This window comes from Dioscorea cayenensis, chromosome 12 (genome assembly GCF_009730915.1).
Source record: "Dioscorea cayenensis subsp. rotundata cultivar TDr96_F1 chromosome 12, TDr96_F1_v2_PseudoChromosome.rev07_lg8_w22 25.fasta, whole genome shotgun sequence".
Classification (NCBI taxonomy): Eukaryota; Viridiplantae; Streptophyta; class Magnoliopsida; order Dioscoreales; family Dioscoreaceae; genus Dioscorea; species Dioscorea cayenensis.
This window is the reverse complement of record NC_052482.1, coordinates 20,913,371-20,932,607: the sequence shown is the minus strand read 5'-3', so window position 1 is coordinate 20,932,607 and position 19,237 is coordinate 20,913,371. Positions and strand designations below refer to the sequence as shown.

General features: G+C 35.3%; 3 protein-coding genes and 1 non-coding gene across 4 annotated transcripts; 1 reads left to right on the top strand and 3 right to left on the bottom strand.

Annotated features, from left to right (window-relative positions):
- Positions 1–269: 269 nt before the first annotated feature.
- LOC120272984 (glutelin type-D 1-like) lies at positions 270–2,689 on the bottom strand. The gene is made up of 3 exons (XM_039279628.1): positions 2,435–2,689; positions 726–1,446; positions 270–637 (listed from the first exon to the last, which is right to left on the bottom strand). The coding sequence occupies exons 1-3, from the start codon at positions 2,628–2,630 to the stop codon at positions 484–486; spliced, it is 1,071 nt and encodes a 356-aa protein (XP_039135562.1). The 5' UTR covers positions 2,631–2,689; the 3' UTR covers positions 270–483.
- A 1,178-nt stretch (positions 2,690–3,867) lies between these two features.
- On the bottom strand, positions 3,868–7,527 carry LOC120273483 (actin-7-like). Its single transcript, XM_039280107.1, has 5 exons — positions 7,375–7,527; positions 5,493–5,563; positions 5,008–5,401; positions 4,308–4,921; positions 3,868–4,230 (listed from the first exon to the last, which is right to left on the bottom strand). Exons 2-5 carry the CDS (start codon positions 5,550–5,552, stop codon positions 4,165–4,167), a joined length of 1,134 nt encoding a protein of 377 aa, XP_039136041.1. The 5' UTR covers positions 5,553–5,563; positions 7,375–7,527; the 3' UTR covers positions 3,868–4,164.
- A 2,436-nt stretch (positions 7,528–9,963) lies between these two features.
- Positions 9,964–10,115, bottom strand: LOC120274401. Its single transcript, XR_005540923.1, has one exon. It is a non-coding gene; the product is annotated as a U12 minor spliceosomal RNA (small nuclear RNA).
- Positions 10,116–13,158: 3,043 nt separating this feature from the next.
- Positions 13,159–18,950, top strand: LOC120273883 (sulfate transporter 4.1, chloroplastic-like). The gene is made up of 17 exons (XM_039280622.1): positions 13,159–13,454; positions 13,557–13,605; positions 13,686–13,887; positions 14,023–14,191; positions 14,510–14,575; positions 14,653–14,760; positions 15,143–15,250; positions 15,336–15,401; positions 15,689–15,749; positions 15,884–16,011; positions 16,153–16,194; positions 16,329–16,445; positions 16,932–16,983; positions 17,398–17,536; positions 18,062–18,150; positions 18,250–18,326; positions 18,521–18,950. The coding sequence occupies exons 1-17, from the start codon at positions 13,209–13,211 to the stop codon at positions 18,794–18,796; spliced, it is 1,995 nt and encodes a 664-aa protein (XP_039136556.1). The 5' UTR covers positions 13,159–13,208; the 3' UTR covers positions 18,797–18,950.
- Positions 18,951–19,237: the final 287 nt, after the last annotated feature.

Genomic DNA, 19,237 nt, shown 5'->3' with positions numbered 1-19,237 from the left:
GCAAATTTATAAAATAATTAAATACATCTATTCTTTGAATTTGATATTCAAAGATAATCAAAACGAAAAATATCAATTTCAATCTAAACTTAATATTTATTTTATTTTATTTTTATTTATTTTTTTTTGTGTATCAAAACTCAAAAGAAGTTGCCGGTTTAATGAGAAAGAAGACAATAAGAGAACAAACTGATGAATCCTATCAAATATATATATATATATACTCTAAATTGGAACATGAAAACCTGATTGAATTGACTAGTTAAAAATTAACTAAATAAGAAACTTAATATTAAAAAAAAATAGCGTTTAACAATATCCTCATTCCACACACTAAAAAGAAAAACTAGAAAACTAATTCATAGATAATATAGCTCAGAAGATACTAAATTTGGGTCAAGCCCATTAGCCCAGCAACAAAAAGTTTATTAAAACAAAACTAGAAAACTAAAAGTTTGTTGATAAAAGACAGCAAGCAAGGCTTTAGTTGGGAGGAGCAAAGAAGATTTCATCTGAAGTCCTCTTAGACCTGAAAAGCTTCTCCATTTCTGGGGTAGTGTTGAAGGATGCCTCCAGGACCTGGGGAGAGATGGCCTTCCACACTGAAGTCCTTCCAGCCAGATGAGTGAACACTGGGCTGCAAATTCAAACAATCAAAGTTATCAAACAGTTAAGAAGTGAATTTTAAAGTAAAGCATAACTAGAACATGTAAATTGGAACATACTTTGGAGTGGAGATGATGGAGAACCATGACATGCCTTCAGAATCAGCAATCTTGGATACGACGAAGAACCTGGGGACGATGAATAGATAACCAGCCTTGATTCTTGTCTCCAGCTTGCGCTTGCCATCGACGCCAACAACCTGGACACGGCCACTGCCCTTGACAATGTAGGTTACTTGGTAGGCAGAGTCGCAAGAGAAGCCGGGGGAGCACATTGAGTGAGCATCAATCCTAACAAGATCAGCACCAAGGCCAACTTCGCCAACAAGGGGAAGGTTCTGAGTGTTTAGAACGACGACACGGCCACCATTCTTAATGTCAACATCTAGAGGTGCCTCCAAGCAGTTCAAAGCCATTCCTTCACGGTCTTTGGGAGATGGTTCTGGCATGGATTGGCCATCCTTCAGCTTGATAATGCCTACATTGTTTTGGCTTTCAACAAGCTTCTTAGCCTCATCTTCAGATAAGTCCCAGGCACGGGAGACAAACTCAGTGGTGAAGCCAGTGAAGATGCCATTGGCACCAGTGATCTGGAAGTTGGTGAATTCACCACGGTGGTGGCCTTTGGAGGTGTCACCCAAGAAGAGGACAATGAGCTCAGTGTCATTGGGGTTGAACCACCAGGTCACAACACCGAAGGGGAGAGCAATAGCATCACCCTGATTGATGGCAATCACTTTCTCAGGGGACTCCGGAAGAACAATTCCAGTAGTTCCACTTCCTGTAATATAAATTAGAATTTAACCATATTGATGTAATGATAAACAAATCATGACTGGAAATTAGAATACAAATAACACAAAGCCAAATTTGAAATCTTTTTATCTTTAATTACATAACAAAATCAAATTCCAAAGCTTAAACCAACATCAGAACAAATTAAAAACAGAGTGCTCAATCCAAACGAAAACATCTAAACATGACCTCATTCTTCATAGTGATAATGGTACTTTATGTTACTTTTTCTTTATATTAATCTAAAGCTACTTTATTTATGTTAAAGAATCTCAATGATAAAAGAAGACAAAATCTTATGCAAGAAGTTGACACAACCATGAAAGTCCCATCAACAACCGTGATGTCTATAGTACCCACTTCAATTATATTCAATAGGATCTTTAAAAAAATCCAAAAATTACTTCGATAAAAGTAAAAATAAGTAATAAGAAACCAAGGTAAAAAATAAATCTTCAGAGAAGTTATTTAGATATCAAAGTACTCACTCCTAACAACAGTATTAGATATAAAAAAAAAAATTAAATTTCAGATAAAGTTCAGGATTATCAGAAAAACATTGAATACCCTTTTCACTTTAAGGGAATTACAGATGAAATCATATTCAAATTAAACAAAGAAAACCATCGTATGACCACATAGAATTCAAAACCAAAACCTAGTTCTACTTGTTTAGAAGCTAAAATCCATCAATCTATTTCTCTCAAACAACATTACAGTATTCGATCTAACACATTAAAATAATTTTAAAAAAAACTACATTGACAACCACATGAACAAAAAGAACTCGGTACCAAAACCTAGTTCTATTCACTATCAAACAGCGACGATCAAGCATTAGATCTGAAACTCGCAAGAAGACCTAAGCAAACCCTAATTCAATTCGCTCAAAAACTAAATCCAACACACAGAGATCACAACGAAACACAAAGCAAAAGGAAATCAAACAGGTGATGGGATCAAAGAAGAATTACCTTGAAGAACATAGGCGACCTTGGCGGAATCGGAGTAGCTAGGGAGAGCCAGGCCACGATTCTCAAGCACAAGCTTAGCAGCGCCGATGTTGCCCTCACGGAGCATTGGAAGCTCCTCAGGCGACCACGAGTAGTACGCCCCACCATCTCCACCGTAGAGCTTCTTCGAAAGCTTTGGCGAGATATCAACGTCCATGGCTACGAGCTAAGAGAAGCAAAGAGAAGCAAAGAGAACGACGAAGACGAAGAGAGAGTTACGAGATTGGAAGGCTTGGTGGGGGGTCACTTATATAGGCCTTGAGACTGTGGGGGTATTCTTACCGGGAATTATGATATCCTAATGTTATCCTAATTATAATTAGCGTTATCTTAATGGATAATCCTGGATTTGTTAATAAACGGTTCAGATTTGTTTGGATGATGAGGAAATTATTGGATTTTTCTTACTAGTTTGGAAAGAAATATAATTCTAATTTTGTTCTTGCTAGAAATCTAATTCTTTTATTTGTTATAATAAACGGTTTCGATTTGGTGTAATTAATAATAATTATTATTAGGTTTTTTTATTTTGGAAAGAATTCAAAATTTTAATTTTATTTCCATCGGAGATGATAAACGGTTCAGATTTGATTTGGCTGTAATAATTTGTGTTTTTTTTAAAATTTTTTAAAATAACTATAATTTTATTTAAAAAAAATCATCATTTTCGAAAAAACAAAAAAAAAATATATCACTAAACTATTCAGAGTTTTATTTTAGAGTTTGGAAAGAATTAAGATTTGATTTTTATTAAAACTAAAAATCTCATATAATTTAGGAATCAAACACTTGGCTCGGATATGTTTGATAGACTTTTTATTAATGGATAATTAATCATAACGAGAATAATTTAAATTATAAAGATAATATTCTTTCTGCTTTCCATTACATATTGTCTGGCAAAGCCGCAAAGGATTTGGAATTTGAGAGTCTGAGACAAGATAGAACTTTATTATGTGCAAAAAGATATGTTTGGTTTATGGATGAATTAAAATAAAATAATTAATTGGAAGATATGTATCTGGTTTCTAGTGGGACTAATAGTAACAATAATTGATTTGTTTGGTTTCATATTCCAATTTTTTTTAAAAAAAAAAATAGATTATGAAAGGAGTTGGAAATCTATTAGGATTTAGAAACTAGAATTTAATAAGATTTGTGTTTTATTAGAATTTGGATGTGATGAATATTGAGCATAGTAGGCCTCAAATCTGCAAGTAAATCAAATCTTTAGAATAAGCAAACTCAACTTTCATTTAATTAAATATTAAATATTGAATAAAATTCTCAATCAATTAATGGCATTTATTAATAATTAATTACTCATTAAATACTAATTAATACTATTTATTTTATCAATCAAAAAATTGTAATGGCACAACAAAGAGAAGTAGTAAAAAAGAAACATAGCAAACCATCAGCTACTAACAAGTCTAAATGTTTGAAGTGTTTACATAATATATCTGATACAAGCCCAGAACACTGATATAAAATAAAAACACAGACAAATTCACACCACCAATCAGCCTCAGAAAACATAAAACATAGAGAAGAACATAATAATAGAAGAGGAAAGTGTTTGTGATATCCCTGAAAACAATTAAGTAGAGACATCACAATTTGGCCTAAACAAACATGCATCAAATCACTTGTAGACCATTTAGATAGACATAACTCCAAGCTGGAAAACCTCAGAAGCATTTCCGATGAACAATCGATGGACCGGACTCGTCGTATTCACCTTTCGAAATCCACATCTGCAAATTCAAGCATTTAGTAATTAGGTCATTACTTACTAGTGAGCAAAAATATAGGCATTGTTTGATAATAATACCTGTTGGAAAGTGCTGAGGGATGCAAGGATGGAACCACCAATCCAGACACTGTATTTACGCTCAGGTGGAGCAACAACCTTGATCTTCATGCTGCTCGGAGCGAGTGCAGTGATTTCCTTGCTCATTCTATCAGCAATGCCGGGGAACATAGTTGAACCACCACTGAGCACAATGTTACCATAGAGGTCTTTTCTGATATCCACATCACACTTCATGATAGAGTTGTATGTTGTCTCATGGATTCCAGCAGCTTCCATGCCGATCAATGAGGGTTGGAAGAGAACCTCAGGGCACCTGAATCTCTCGGCACCGATAGTAATTACCTGCCCATCAGGAAGTTCGTAACTCTTCTCCACAGATGAGCTGCTCTTGGCTGTCTCAAGCTCTTGTTCGTAATCAAGAGCGATATATGCCAGCTTCTCTTTGATGTCTCTCACAATTTCCCGCTCAGCTGTTGTAGTAAATGAATAGCCTCTCTCGGTGAGGATCTTCATTAAGGCATCTGTGAGATCACGGCCAGCAAGATCCAAGCGAAGTATGGCATGGGGGAGGGCATAGCCTTCATAAATTGGAACGGTATGACTGACACCGTCACCAGAGTCGAGCACAATACCTGTGCGGATAGAACAGAAGTGAGCAAGAAAAATGATAATGGTCAGAAGAATATTTCACTATGAAATAAATCAAGTAAATAAATACCTGTTGTACGACCACTGGCGTAGAGGGATAGAACGGCCTGAATAGCAACATACATTGCAGGCACATTGAAAGTCTCAAACATGATTTGAGTCATTTTCTCTCTGTTTGCCTTGGGGTTAAGAGGGGCTTCAGTGAGAAGCACAGGGTGTTCCTCAGGAGCAACACGGAGCTCATTGTAGAATGTGTGATGCCAGATCTTTTCCATGTCATCCCAGTTGCTGACAATCCCATGTTCAATTGGGTACTTCAAAGTGAGAATACCTCTTTTGGACTGGGCCTCATCACCCACATAAGCATCTTTCTGTCCCATCCCAACCATGACACCAGTGTGGCGAGGTCGACCAACTATGCTAGGAAATACAGCCCTAGGAGCATCATCACCAGCAAAACCAGCCTGCAGAATGAAGGACAACATAATGAGGCTAATTATAGATGGAGAAAAATGAAAAAAAAAAAAGGAATATAAATTAGTAGATCTGACTAACCTTCACCATTCCAGTTCCATTGTCACAGACAAGTGGTTGAATATCCTCAGTGTCAGCCATTTTCTACAACACTACAGAAGAACAGAAGAATATTGCATGTCAAATTTGATATTATCTACAACATAATTAAAATTAACTAATTTTACCGACATATATATAATTTTGATTCTATTCCATATCTACACAGCCCAAACAGCAAGAGGGAGCCAGGGACAAACAAATCTGCTTGGGACCATGCAACTGGAAAACATTTGGCAAAAAAGAAAGATTGGTTGGAAAAGGGTGTTGCTCAATGGAAGAAATTGGTAGATATGAGTATCTACTGGCAAGAACCCCAAATTAGCCAGTAAAAGTTTTAACTCTTGAAGATCTTTGAATATGATATAGTAGCACACAAAACCAAATTCAGATGCAAAAAAGTATTAATCACAAAATCATTAGAACAAAATAAATCATCTTATCAAGAGATCATGAAACCAGACAGATCATACTGCATTATGCACGTCAAACAAGAAAATTGAGATCTAGCCGAAGATCAGATTCCAGCAGCATGCCAAACAACACATCCACTTAACCAAAAATCTAATAGCAAAGATACATCAGGAAGTAATTGAGATCTAGCTGAAGCTCAGATTACATGATTGAGCATGCTTCGATATATACATCCTCGATAATTTACAGCTGATAAACTTATCTTGCTAAAGAATAGGGATAATAAAGATTGATTCTGATTGTTAAGAGTAGCAAAACTATGCCGTAATTTGGGAAGAAAATGAATTAGAATAAAACTCGATATTTATCAGCAACTTGAAAATGTACAATCTCCTGCCTTCCTGCATTCCATTTTAAGCATAAAATAAGAATTTGATCAAGGCATTTTGATAATCACCCATTCTCTAAACCAACTTCAGAAGTGAAATTTAATGGAGCTCCAATCCTCAAATGTTACATCACATTGTCCAATGGAGCTTGATGATACTTCACTGAATAAAATTCAAGCTGAGCCATCTAAAGAAATACATTCTATTCTACCTAAAAGGGCATCATGTTCAGCTGCAATACACCACACTAAAAAGTGTGCATTCAGTAAACATATAAAGAATCAGAATATCGGTGATGAATTCATTATTTCAAAATAAATTAGTAAAGGATATCCCGGAAGCTTCAAGCTACCCCAAAAGTAAACCCATGCTTGATAGTGCAGAAAAGATGCACATTTGATGGTACAGATCAACACATCAGATCCCATTTTACAGAGAGAACAAGGAACAGATCTTTAAATACGACCACATATAAATAAAATTTCAAGCATTTACAATGTCCCAACAAAAAGAAAAAGAAACCACTTTTACAGTACTTGAGATTCAAGCATTTGGTATATCACAGCAAAAAGAAAAAGAAATCGCATCATATAACCTCAGATTCAAGCATTTCGTATTTCACAATTAATAAAAAAAAAAAAAGATCAAAGAAATCACATCGGCGAGAGATCGGAAACCTACTTTTCATTCGACGCTTCCAAATCTTAAGAAATTCAAAAACAAAAACAAAAATGCATAAAAAGAACAGATCTCCAACAGCAGTCCCAGATCTCCAACACGGAAAACAAATTAGAAAAATCACCAAATGATCTGACTAAACAAAAGATCCTCATTAAATCCAAGCTTGATCTAAAAAAAACATCGCCAAAAACCATCAAAATTAAACATTCGTCCAAATCGCAGCTCATATCTCAAAGATAATCACCAGATCTCCATCAAAAACAACATTTGCCACGATTCAAACAAAAAAACACAAAAAAACACAGAAAACCGACAGATCTACAACGCCACACGAAGCCCAGATTGTAGAATACCAAGAATAGGAGGGAAATAGCGCAAACCTCGTCGGAGAAGGCGATCAGAGAAGGCGGTTGTTGCGGAGATGCGAAAGGGGCTCTCTGATGGAGAGGAATGATGGAGAGAAGAGGGGTTTATATAGGGTGGGCAATGTGGGAAAAGATAAGAGAAACGAATGGTTTTCCACGACTTGCACCGTGGAATTCGAAACCGGAACTCGACTTCCTGAATGAAACGGTTGAAACCCACTTCCCTGCCCACATCACCCACTTACACACAGTTACATCAAAACACATACTAGAAAGTCCTAAAAAATACTTGAATAATTTTTGGGACAAATAATTTTTTCAAATTTTAAACCAGAACCAATGGCTGATAGCCAAGCGAGATTTTATCTTATTACGAAATATAATGATCATATATTCAAAAAAAAATCTTGAGTTTGAGATTTATTATAACACCAATTATGAGTGCGAACTAATAATCCAATCCCCTTGTCCCCCGTTGAAGGGTGAGTATTCGAACACACACCTGATATATATAACGTTTATCATTTTTATTGAAAAAATAAAAAAATTTCAAATCAGAACTTGACTTGTGAATGAAACCCACTTTCCTAAACACACACTTGATATATGTAACGTTTATCGCTTTTATTAAAAAAGTAAAAAAATTTCAAACCAGAACTTGACTTGTGAATGAAATCCACTTTCATGTCTACATCATCCGCATGTTAGTATATACTTGAAGATTCTTAAAAATATTTGAATATTTTTAAAAAAATTGGATGAACCACGTAGATTTAATAACAATATGTACTCTAAATTTCTGTGTAGGATAAATTTATTAAATTTTGTAATTTTTATTGATGAAATTATGAGGTTTAGAATGTGTAGAAATTGGTTTTTTTTTTTAAAAAAAAAAAAATTGGTTTTATTTGACTAATTGATGGTCATACATTTTTTTAAAAATTTATTTTAATTTTTAAAAAAATTGACAATGATATTTTGGTTTTATAGAAAACAAAGATTGCATGAATTAATTGGGGGGAGAATAAACTAAATATAGGATGGTATTGAATTGGATTGTGAGTTGTTGGTACTGGTCCAGCATTGCACCAGATAAGATTAATTTGTGGTAGTTGGAAAACGAGGGAGAGGGATTCAATAGCATGATAAGGCCACTCATTAAATAATATCAATATATAGTTAATTTTAGGATAATTAAACCATTATATAGTAAATGGTATGATGTAAGGGTGTTTAAACTTTAAAGTGAGAGTAAGTATTTAAATCCTTTCACCCGACAATACTGTTTATGGACTATATTCTCCGAGACTTCATGGCAAGAAAAGCTCTTATCGTGTATTAGTAAAAAAAAAATATAATAATAAAATTTAGTTTTGGTTTTTTTTATATATAAAAATAAATAAATCATCTCAAGTATGTTAGAAAAGATAAAATAAATTCATTATAACAAATTGAAACTATAATAGACGATGTAGGTATTTCATATGATGAAAGAATGAGATAAAGAAAAGAGTAAATTTGTTATAATTCTTTGAGCTTAAAAAAGGCTGTATTTATTAGGGGTCATCAAGCAATGGATGCTACATTTGACAATAAATTCAGGAATTTGTATTTCTTCGAGTTTTGTGCTGAAAATGAGAAAGTGAAAAACATAAAATCACCTCTTCCTGACTCATTTGATAAACTTTGTATCAAAAAAAAAAAAATTTTTACAAAATAAAAATACAAATTTAGAGAATCAATTAAAACTAAATAACATAAAAGAAAATTTTATCCCATCTCAAAGATGAAAACGAAAACCAAAAAGACAATTATCTAGCTCAGGGATATAATGATTATTATTTTACAAAAGAATATACACATGCGTATTAATATATCGTTAGATAGACACACATAAAAGATAATTTTTTTATAAAAATTATAAAATAAACTATTATTTTATTCTTTCCGATTTTATAAAATAATAATGATTAATTCTAAATACATAACCAACTAATAAGTTGAATTTTCTCTCAAATTTCAACCAACAATTTAAATAGATTTAATTACCGTACAAATTGCTATAATTATGTACTTTTTGTCTTTTTAGTCCTTTTAATATTTTTAGGTATAATTAAATCCTGAGTTATTCTTGTTCTAATCGACAGTAGTATTTTTAAGTGCTTATCTACACCGCAGACTAAAATAACTCAACTCAACTAAATATAAAAATTTAATTATATTTAAAAATATTACAAACACTAAAAAAAGCTAAAAATATTACAAAGACTCAGAAAATACACAATTACAAAACCTGTACAGCAATTAAACCATTTAAATAAATAATTAATAATACCCATATATCCTCTTCATTATATATATATATATATTAATTCATCTTTTATTTTCAAACTCAACATTTTTTCAATATACTTTTTTATATCATCAACTAACTTTAGTTACCCTTTTTAATCGTTGAACATTTTTACATCGTTAACTTACATTAACAACCACAACTTTAATTAACCAACATACCAGTCTAACAAAGCCCACGGCCCAACATCAAAGACAAATCTAAAACTCAAGAGAACTCTGAATGCTTCGCTAATGGATTTAGTGGGCTTCGGGAGGCCGGCACAGGCGAGTTCTGCGAAGTAAGCAGCGTCAGCACCCGGCCAGCCTATAACCCCTCCAAAAATCATTGCGCAAGATAACTTTAGCGCGGCGGGCAGCTCCCACCACCCGCTTTGTTTTCCTTACTCATTAGTTTAAGGCAAGTTTTCTCATTAACTCCCCGAGAGTTTATATAGCCCTATCAACCCGTCGGCTTCTTCTCCCAGCCGATGTGGGACTAAAAAATATACACTGTTAATCTAAACCAACGTACCGGATCTGTGCTCATGGCTTCATCACGAACGAACGAGATCTAATGGCTCGATGTGTATTTAAAGTTATTAACCTTAATTTGTTTTTATCGTAGCCGATGTGGGACTAAAATAACAGAGATTTATCGTGGTCTTCTTCGCGCTACCTCTGTTTTTCTTTTCCCGCGCCATTGTTTCAAAGAGCTTTGGAGATTTTGGAATCTCGTTTTCACCCAATTTTCCCAGAGTTTGTCTTCTTGAACTGCAAATCAGTGTTGGAATTCAGGTTTTCATTGTTTATGTTTCTGCTTAATGGGAACCATAGCTTCATGATTTGTTGAGTTGCTCATGGTTTTTTTTGTTCTAGGGTTTGGTTTTCAATGATTTGGCATGTTTAGGAGTTCTTGAAATTTTGGAGAATTTTGATCTATTTCTTTCAATACAGCATTAGTATATAGCTTGTATTCCAATTTTAGTGTTATTCATGAATTCATCATCGTTGAATGCTGTGAAATTTTAGTGAATCATTAAGTTTTCTGTGGCATCTATAATGCTTGGCTTATAATTCAAGTATATAGCTTGTATTCCAATCTATGTACCAAGGAAGGTGCTTGGCCCTATCCATATCATCATCCCACTCTCTTGCTCTATGATTTGTCTTGGAAGAGAAATAATATTCAGTAGTATTGCGCTTATTGGTTTGGTTTAAAAAAGGAGCACAATTAATCAAATTATTGATTTTGCTTTAAGCTTCCCAAGAATTGTTTTTTAATGGTCATAGCAATGAAGATTATAACTTGTGGGAAAAAAAAATGGTGGTTGTTGTGGTGTTGTTTCAGATGAATGATGTGAATTCATCAGCAACATCTTGCAAACCTTAATATCAGGTGGTTCTGGCTTATTGTCCCTAGTCATTTGAGATTTTGACTGATAATTTATACCACTTATGGATGTAATTTATTGTTAGTTTAGAAACATAAGATCTAGGACTGGTACTTGGGGTGCCCATAGTATTTGTGTCGCTATAGGAGTGTCAGATAATATGCCATTCAGCTTTACCTTTTCCTCCATTTGTAGTTATTGAGCTGGCAATGGGTTTGTAATAGCGTGTGCCTTCCCTAACTCTTGATTAGATTCATAGGTTTTGTGTCTGAGACAAAGCTCCGGTAGTCCTGATAGTACTTCAAAAACAGAATCAGAGCTTGGGCCCATTTTTTCAGAAATGGACAAGCAAGGACACTTAAGGTAGTTAGAATTAATTTATCCAATAAAAAAAAAGGCAGTTAGAATTGGTTGCATACTTGCAATGAAAGAGCTTTGGATTTACCATTTCTGGCATTATAAACTTTTTTCTTGTATTTGAAGTTAAGACAAGGTAATTGGCCAATGATGTGCTGGTATTTTCCAATCTGTAATAATTTGCTTCTGCTTTACATCATCTGTTCATTTAGAAGCATCCCCACTTGTATGCTCAAGCTACTCTTGTTAACGCTCAAAAATGAGATTGTTAATGTTTTGGAATGATTCCAATTAGAGTCAGCATCTGCTTTTTGCGTATTATATTTATCGTAGGAGGCAAGAAAAATGCATTGGCTCCTATTTGCCTGCTTGTTTGTTTTTCATTTGGAGAAATCTGCTCACACTAAGTGCTTTAAAGCAGGCATGATGATGATTCCCTCTCTTTATGGCACTATGTTTAAAATGGAATCCCATTCTACATTGTTATTGACGAAGCAAGATCATGTTATTGTTGCTATTCCACAATTTCCAGTCAGTCTGGTTTCTGTCCTAGGTTTGTATATACTAACTTAAACCATGGACAGCTTTTGCCCTTGACACTCAGAAAACATGAATCTCAAAGCAGTTAAATATGTCAATTTCTGCCCTGGCTTGTATTCTTGCTCATCAGACTCCCAAAAACCAGCAGCACATAACATGTACTTTACAGCTACCAAACTAACAACATCCAAAATGAGAGCTTTCTTTAGAAATTTCTGTAAAAGGAAAGTGTGTCTTATTGATTGCCTGGAACCAAATTAAATCCCACATTTCTTTAGTATCATTTGCTCGCTCTGTTCATTTAGTTCTAATCACATCATTTCCTGTTTCATTAAGTTGATCATCTATGAAACATGTAAGATGTGAACTAAGTGACCTACCCAATTGATGCAACAGGCCAATGCTGATCCATCCTTCCCTTTAATCAGAGAAAGTTCCTGGAAACATCTGAGGCTCCAATCAATAGCTTCTGATGCTTCCTGTTGATGGATGTATACCGCCCAATCATGCCTGCTCTAATTTAGCACAATATGAGGATCAGTGACCATTGTACTTTCCCCTTCTTGCAGGGTAAAAGTCCTCTGCTAGCTTCAGGTAATTTTCTTGTTATTTTTGCAATTTACTTAATTTGACTGGTTTAATTCTTCACTTGATAGTTCAGATTTTACATACTTGTTTTGAGCATCTATATATGTTTTTGCAAGATTGCTTCCCTTTTCATGACAAAACAATCATTCTTCAGATACCTGAATGACTTACTCAGTGTTTTTATCCATGAGTAGTTCTCTTTTGGATTCTCATCACCATTTCACTCCTCAAGATCAAGCCATGCTCGCAGTGAATGTCCTGGTTCCATTGAAGTCTGATTGGAAGCGCGTGTACTCCCTTCAAGGCAGGCTACCCGGAGCGAATCCCATGCACTCAGGATCCAGTAACAATGTCCAGGAGGGCCCACTCCAAGCCAATCCCTGCATGACAAGTACTCCTTTTGGAGGGGGTGGGCTCCACTTAGACACAAACCACAAGTCCTGGTGTTCCAAGCCAAACATCCAATCTTGTCTACTTTGCACGTCTGCATGTTCCGCATGCCCACGTCCAACTTCCGTGCGAGTACGATTCCTTCTCTAGTTATAATGCTTTCTATGCAGTTGACAGGGGCCAACGGTGGGGGCACCTATGGAGATATCGTATGCCACGTCGAGCAATGGCGACATCGCTGACATTGACATGGGCTGCGGCATGGTTAGGCAGGTGAGAGTCACACCCCTTGAGCGCCCCACTCCATCTTCACCTCTCCTCCCCTCCGCTTCAGTCCTCTCACAATGGAAGCTTAAGATCCTCGGCATGCCAGCGACTGAGTGGTTGGAGCTCCTACTCCCTTGTTCTCGCTGGATTCGGACCTACCGTTGGGGTGAATACCTTCAAGTTGATCTCATGGCCGGTATAACCGTTGGTGTTATGCTTGTCCCCCAGGTGAGTTAGTTACTATATTGCACTCTGCTTGAGAAAAAAATTCCTCCAGGTTTGAAGCTTGTCTGAATTGGAGTTTGCTTGTTTTTTATGGTATATGATTAGGCAATGTCATATGCAAAGTTGGCAGGGCTTCATCCAATTTATGGACTCTGTGAGTTTGATACTGTTACATTGATATACTGCACTTATTACTGCATGCAGTGGATTAAAACAGATGATTTGTGTGTGCAGATTCTGGATTTGTTCCTATATTTGTTTATGCTCTGTTTGGTTCATCTCGTCAACTTGCTATTGGTCCTGTGACTCTGGTCTCTCTCTTAGTTTCCAATGTTCTAAGTAACATTGTTGATCCTTCAGAGGAGCTATACACAGAGCTTGCTATATTATTGGCTTTTATGGTTGGTGTATTGGAATGCATAATGGGGCTTCTGAGGTAATTGACTTGTTTTTTCCTGCTTTCTTTTGGGAATAATTGAATAATTGATTAATTTTTCCCTGTTTCAACTATTTCTTTTTCCCTTTCATTATTATTCACTTTCATAAAGAATATGTTGATATTCTGCTGCAGACTTGGTTGGCTTCTTCGTTTCATAAGCCACTCTGTAATCTCTGGTTTCATTACATCTTCAGCCATTGTAATCGCATTATCTCAAGCCAAATACTTCTTGGGTTACAATGTGGAACGTAGCAGTAAAATTGTACCACTTGCTCGAAGTATAATTGCTGGAGCTGGAGATGTAAGACTGCTCGCCCTGTGAATATCTGGTTGTAGCTCAGTTTTAGTTATAAAAAAACTAAAAATTAAAAATTTTAAAAAGAAAGAAAGAAAACCTCATGTCTGCTTCTCTTTCATATCTCTGTCTCATTACTTCTTCATGTGCAGTGGCACTATTGGTGGCTGCGTTGGCATTCATTTACTAATGAAATTGTTGATATTTGCACTAGTTGTGATATATTTCTTAGCTTTTATGTTTTTTCATTGGCATTCATTTCGATGCATTTGCCAAAATAGACACCGATGTTCACTAAATTCATGTGATAGTTTCTTTTTGTAGTTCTCATGGCCCCCTTTTGTGATGGGATCAACCATTCTTGCAATTATTCTTGTCATGAAGCACCTGGTAGGCCATTTTTTTAATCTTCCTTCAGTGTTTAACCATTGCACAAAATGTCAAATGTCCTGATCTGATCTTTGCAGGGGAACACAAAAAAAAACTTCAGATTTCTAAGAGCATCAGGACCACTAACAGCAGTCATCCTGGGTACCACTTTTGTGAAATTTTTTCACCCATCTTCAATTTCTGTGGTGAGATAAGCCTCCTTCCTTTTCCTTCACCCATCGGTTGAATCATGGACGAGATGCATAAAGAGTTATTTTAAAATCTTTTTGATAGTAGGATTGTGAAAAATAACTTTAGTTAGGACTTAGGTGATAAGTGCCAGTAAGTGTGGTTTATCCATTTTTATATAATAATAATAATAATAATAATAAGTAGGATAAAACCAATTGCGAGTCTACTATACTCTCTGAGGAAGTAGAGACCCCACTTAAGTTTCATGTTGTTTAGGCTAAGTGAGCACGTGTGTCATTGGCATTGTTATAAATTGAATGTGCTACTTTCTTTGAATTAAACTTGTAGAATAAGAGAAAACAGAGTTGATTTGATTTTCTCTTTTTTTTTCATTAGGTTGGTGACATACCCCAGGGATTTCCAAAGTTCCACTTTCCTAGAGAGTTTCATTATGCTGAGTCTCTGATTTCAACTGCAGTCCTTATAACTGGCGTGGCAATATTGGTAAGACTTCTAATTAATGTTTCTTTTTTGTTTCTCTCGAATTTATTTTTTATCAAGCATCCTATTGTAGTTCTTTTTGCTATAGGAATCTGTGGGAATTGCCAAAGCTTTAGCGGCCAAGCATGGGTATGAATTGGACTCTAACCAAGAGGTAAGATTATGGCATTCAAGACTTTGTTTTTACTGAAGTAGCTCTTACCATTTGCTCTCTAATGACTATTTCCAATGGAACACTTACAGTCAATATCTATAAGTAAATTGCCTGGACATTGATTTTCAGCCTGTTATTTTACATCGACATCAGGGTCATGTTCTGACGAGGGAGTTAATGACAATGCTTTGTATTTTCAGCTATATTTCTTATTCATGATATGCAGTATACAAGTTTCACATGCGCAATTTAATCATATTGCCAAACTGACAATAATTTATTTGCAGTTATTTGGCCTTGGTATGGCAAACATCTGCGGTTCATTCTTCTCTACATATCCTACCACTGGTAAACTCTAAACAATGTATTCTTTCGCTGCATGAAGGAAGCATTATCCCTTTATTTTATTATTTTCTTTAAAATTTGCATTTGCAAGCTATTTTAATGTCAGGTTGCAAAAGGTTAATTGGGTGATTCTGCAGGATCATTCTCTAGATCAGCAGTAAATCATGAGAGCGGGGCTAAAACTGGATTATCTGGGGTTGCTATGGGACTTACAATGGCATGTGCTCTATTTTTTCTGACACCACTTTTCAGGGATATACCTCAGGTAACTATAGTTTTTTTTTTCTTTTATCATCTGATTCATCTCATATATTTGTATTTTGTTGGAAGTTTCCTTCTTTTCTTGTTCTTACCCGCTGAACTATCTTATTCCCATATACTTACCTAAGCATGCTTATTATTACAGTGTGCATTGGCTGCCATTGTAATATCTGTTGGCATCAGTCTAGTAAGCACAACTGAATCCCTGTCAAATGAAATTTATATTGGTTGTATCTGTATTGTCTAGTTTTTACATGGACTAATTCCATGTCCCGCTGCACTTTGGTCATATATGACTTCCATATTTATTTCTTCTGCCAGGTGGATTATGAGGAAGCTTTCTTTTTGTGGCGTGTAGATAAGAGAGATTTTCTTCTTTGGACTATAACTTGTGTTATGACACTGTTTCTTGGTATTGAGATTGGTGTGCTCGTTGGGGTAAGAATTATATAAGCACAAACTCCATCCTTGCTTTTTTCCCTATTCACTTAAGATCTATGGAAAATGTGGCATGTGGTGAGATACATAGCTGCTTAAGTTTCTGTGATAACTTTTCTGTGACATGTAGATAAATATAAGATTGATAGTTTCAGCCTCTCGAACCTTCCTGCCAAGGCCATGCCGTCAGGGAGGGCAATGGGATGGGCAAGAAGTAGAAATTTGTTTGTAAGCTACCATAACAAATGGTCTTCAAATCATATGGTTTCGTTTTCTTATATTGTTATGTGTTCAGTTGTCAGTCAGATGGGTAATTACAGATGCATGAGTTTATTGAACTTCAAACGCCTTTGATCCATTCATGTTATTATGTTGTATATTTTGACACATCAAGTTATTGCATCATGCTAATATGGCATCCTTTATATGCATGAATAATCTTCAAGATCAGCATAATTGTTAGTCATGAGAGCAAAAACATTGCAGGTTGGTTCCTCCCTTGCATTTGTCATCCATGAATCAGCAAATCCACACATCGGTGAGTGCTTCTCGAATTCATTGTTACCTCAAATGCATCATTGCCATTATACAAAATTCTTTTAAAACTCAAATGCGATGCATGTCAATCAATTGCCTTCTTGATATAAGATGCACCAGCCACTGTTCTTTATAATTTGTCTTTCTCATTGTCTAGCACTTTATCGCTTTGCATTAATGCTTTTCTAATGTGAAAATGTGATATGCTAAAATTTATAATAGAAATTTTGTTGCTTTGCACATAGAATTTTCATATTCTGCCAGCTTTCTATTCAATCTTTACTATTCATTTAACCACTAATAGCACTGTTTGAATTTCGAAAGCGTCAACTCATGCTCATTACCAAAGGTCCTCGTCTATGCATAGGATAGCTTGAAATGTAATATGATTTTGATATTTTTATTTCTCCTGCAGCTATCTTAGGCCGTCTTCCTGGAACAACTGTTTACAGGAATATAGACCAGTACCCAGAAGCATATATATACATTGGTACCGTCGTTATTCGAATTGATGCGCCCATCTACTTTGCAAACATAAGTTATATCAAGGATAGGTAACGGATTAACTTTTCAATACCGCACTAAGTCCAATTTAATTTTAAAAAAATAATGTCAAAATTGCAGCTCATGCTTCATTTTGATCTCACGTAAACCTGGTAATTCTTAATTTTGCATGAATTAGGATTGTAGTGATATTTTAAGATGTGGTTGGCCTACTTGAGAAATCGGAGACACCTGGTTGCTGTCAATCTTAGATTGGATGCACTAAGAACTCGTAGTACTTAAGGTCCTAGTAAAGATGTCTTCCAATACTAAGTTATATATGAACAATGCCTACTTCGGTGACAGATTAAATTTATGATAGAGCTCGTACTTCCCCATAGTTTCTTCTGTTAACTTCCTGCACCCCGCAACCTAGTACACCTATTTCTTAACTTAAAGTTGAGCATTTAATGATCATATGACCAAGGAATATGACTTTGATTTTCTTGAGAAGATCCAGCAGCTAAACTGCAAAATCAAGGAATTCTTTAAAAAGTGAGCTTCTTTTTCCAATTGATTTATGTTGTCATTTTCAGGCTTCGAGAATATGAACTTAATGTTTCTGGAAGCTCAAAGCATGGACCAGAACCTGAGAGGATCTATTTTGTGATTATAGAAATGGCATGTAAGTCTCAGTTTTCTTTAACCATGCTTCAGGAACTTTTTGGACACCACAGATGTATTATTTCTCAATCCGTCTCACCATCACTCGTAAATGTTCCAGCTGTTCCATACATAGACTCAAGTGCAGTCCAAGCTCTTAAAGACTTGCATCAGGAATACAAATCAAGGGAAATCCAGGTTTTCTTCACATTACTACTCTTCTATCACATTCCCAAATGTGTGTTTGAGCTGAAATATTAACAAACTAAACAGCAAAGCATGTAGAGAGTTCAGTTCTTAGCAGAAAGACCAATGGAGAGCAATCGAATTCGTGATAAAGATGTAGAGAAAACTGATATACTGTCTCTTTTTAATATTTTTTTCTTTTGCAGATTGCTATATCTAATCCAAACAGAAGTGTGCTTCTAACTCTCTCGCGAGCTGGTTTAATTGAGCTGATCGGCAAGAAATGGTACTTTGTGAGTGTTCATGATGCTGTAAAAGCATGCCTGCAGCAAATGCAAAGCTACCATGGATCAACACCAAGGGCAGGAGATCAGAGTGCAGGCAGACAACCAGGATTCATGCAGAGACAATGGAGACATCTAAGTGGAGATGAATCAACAAACATTGATCATGAACCATTTCTGCCTCCAAAGGTGGTTTGAGCTCTATAGTGCTTCTCTTTCTCACATCTGATAATTTCACTGTAAATGAGAACCAATTAGCAAACAATGCTGGCATTTATTCAAGAAAATAAGCAAAAAATCAGACATTTAATAAATAAGCATTGCTTCCATTTTATGAGTCCTATGACCAGCATTGCAGCTTAAATCTGTTTTATTTTTATCTTTTGATTGATCATCAAAAGCTTTCAGTGTTTAAAGCAAGACTATATATATATTTTTTTAATCTTCCAGGTAGCATTTTGTCTGAATATTTAGCTTAAATAAAGATCATCAGATAGTATGTTGTCATTCCATTTTGTCAATCACTTCCTTTTATTTTTTATTTTTAATAAATGAAAAAAAAAAATGCATAAAAGCACTACGGCACACTAGTAACTACCCCTGTATAACTAATGCTTCTAGTTTTATTGGGATTTATCT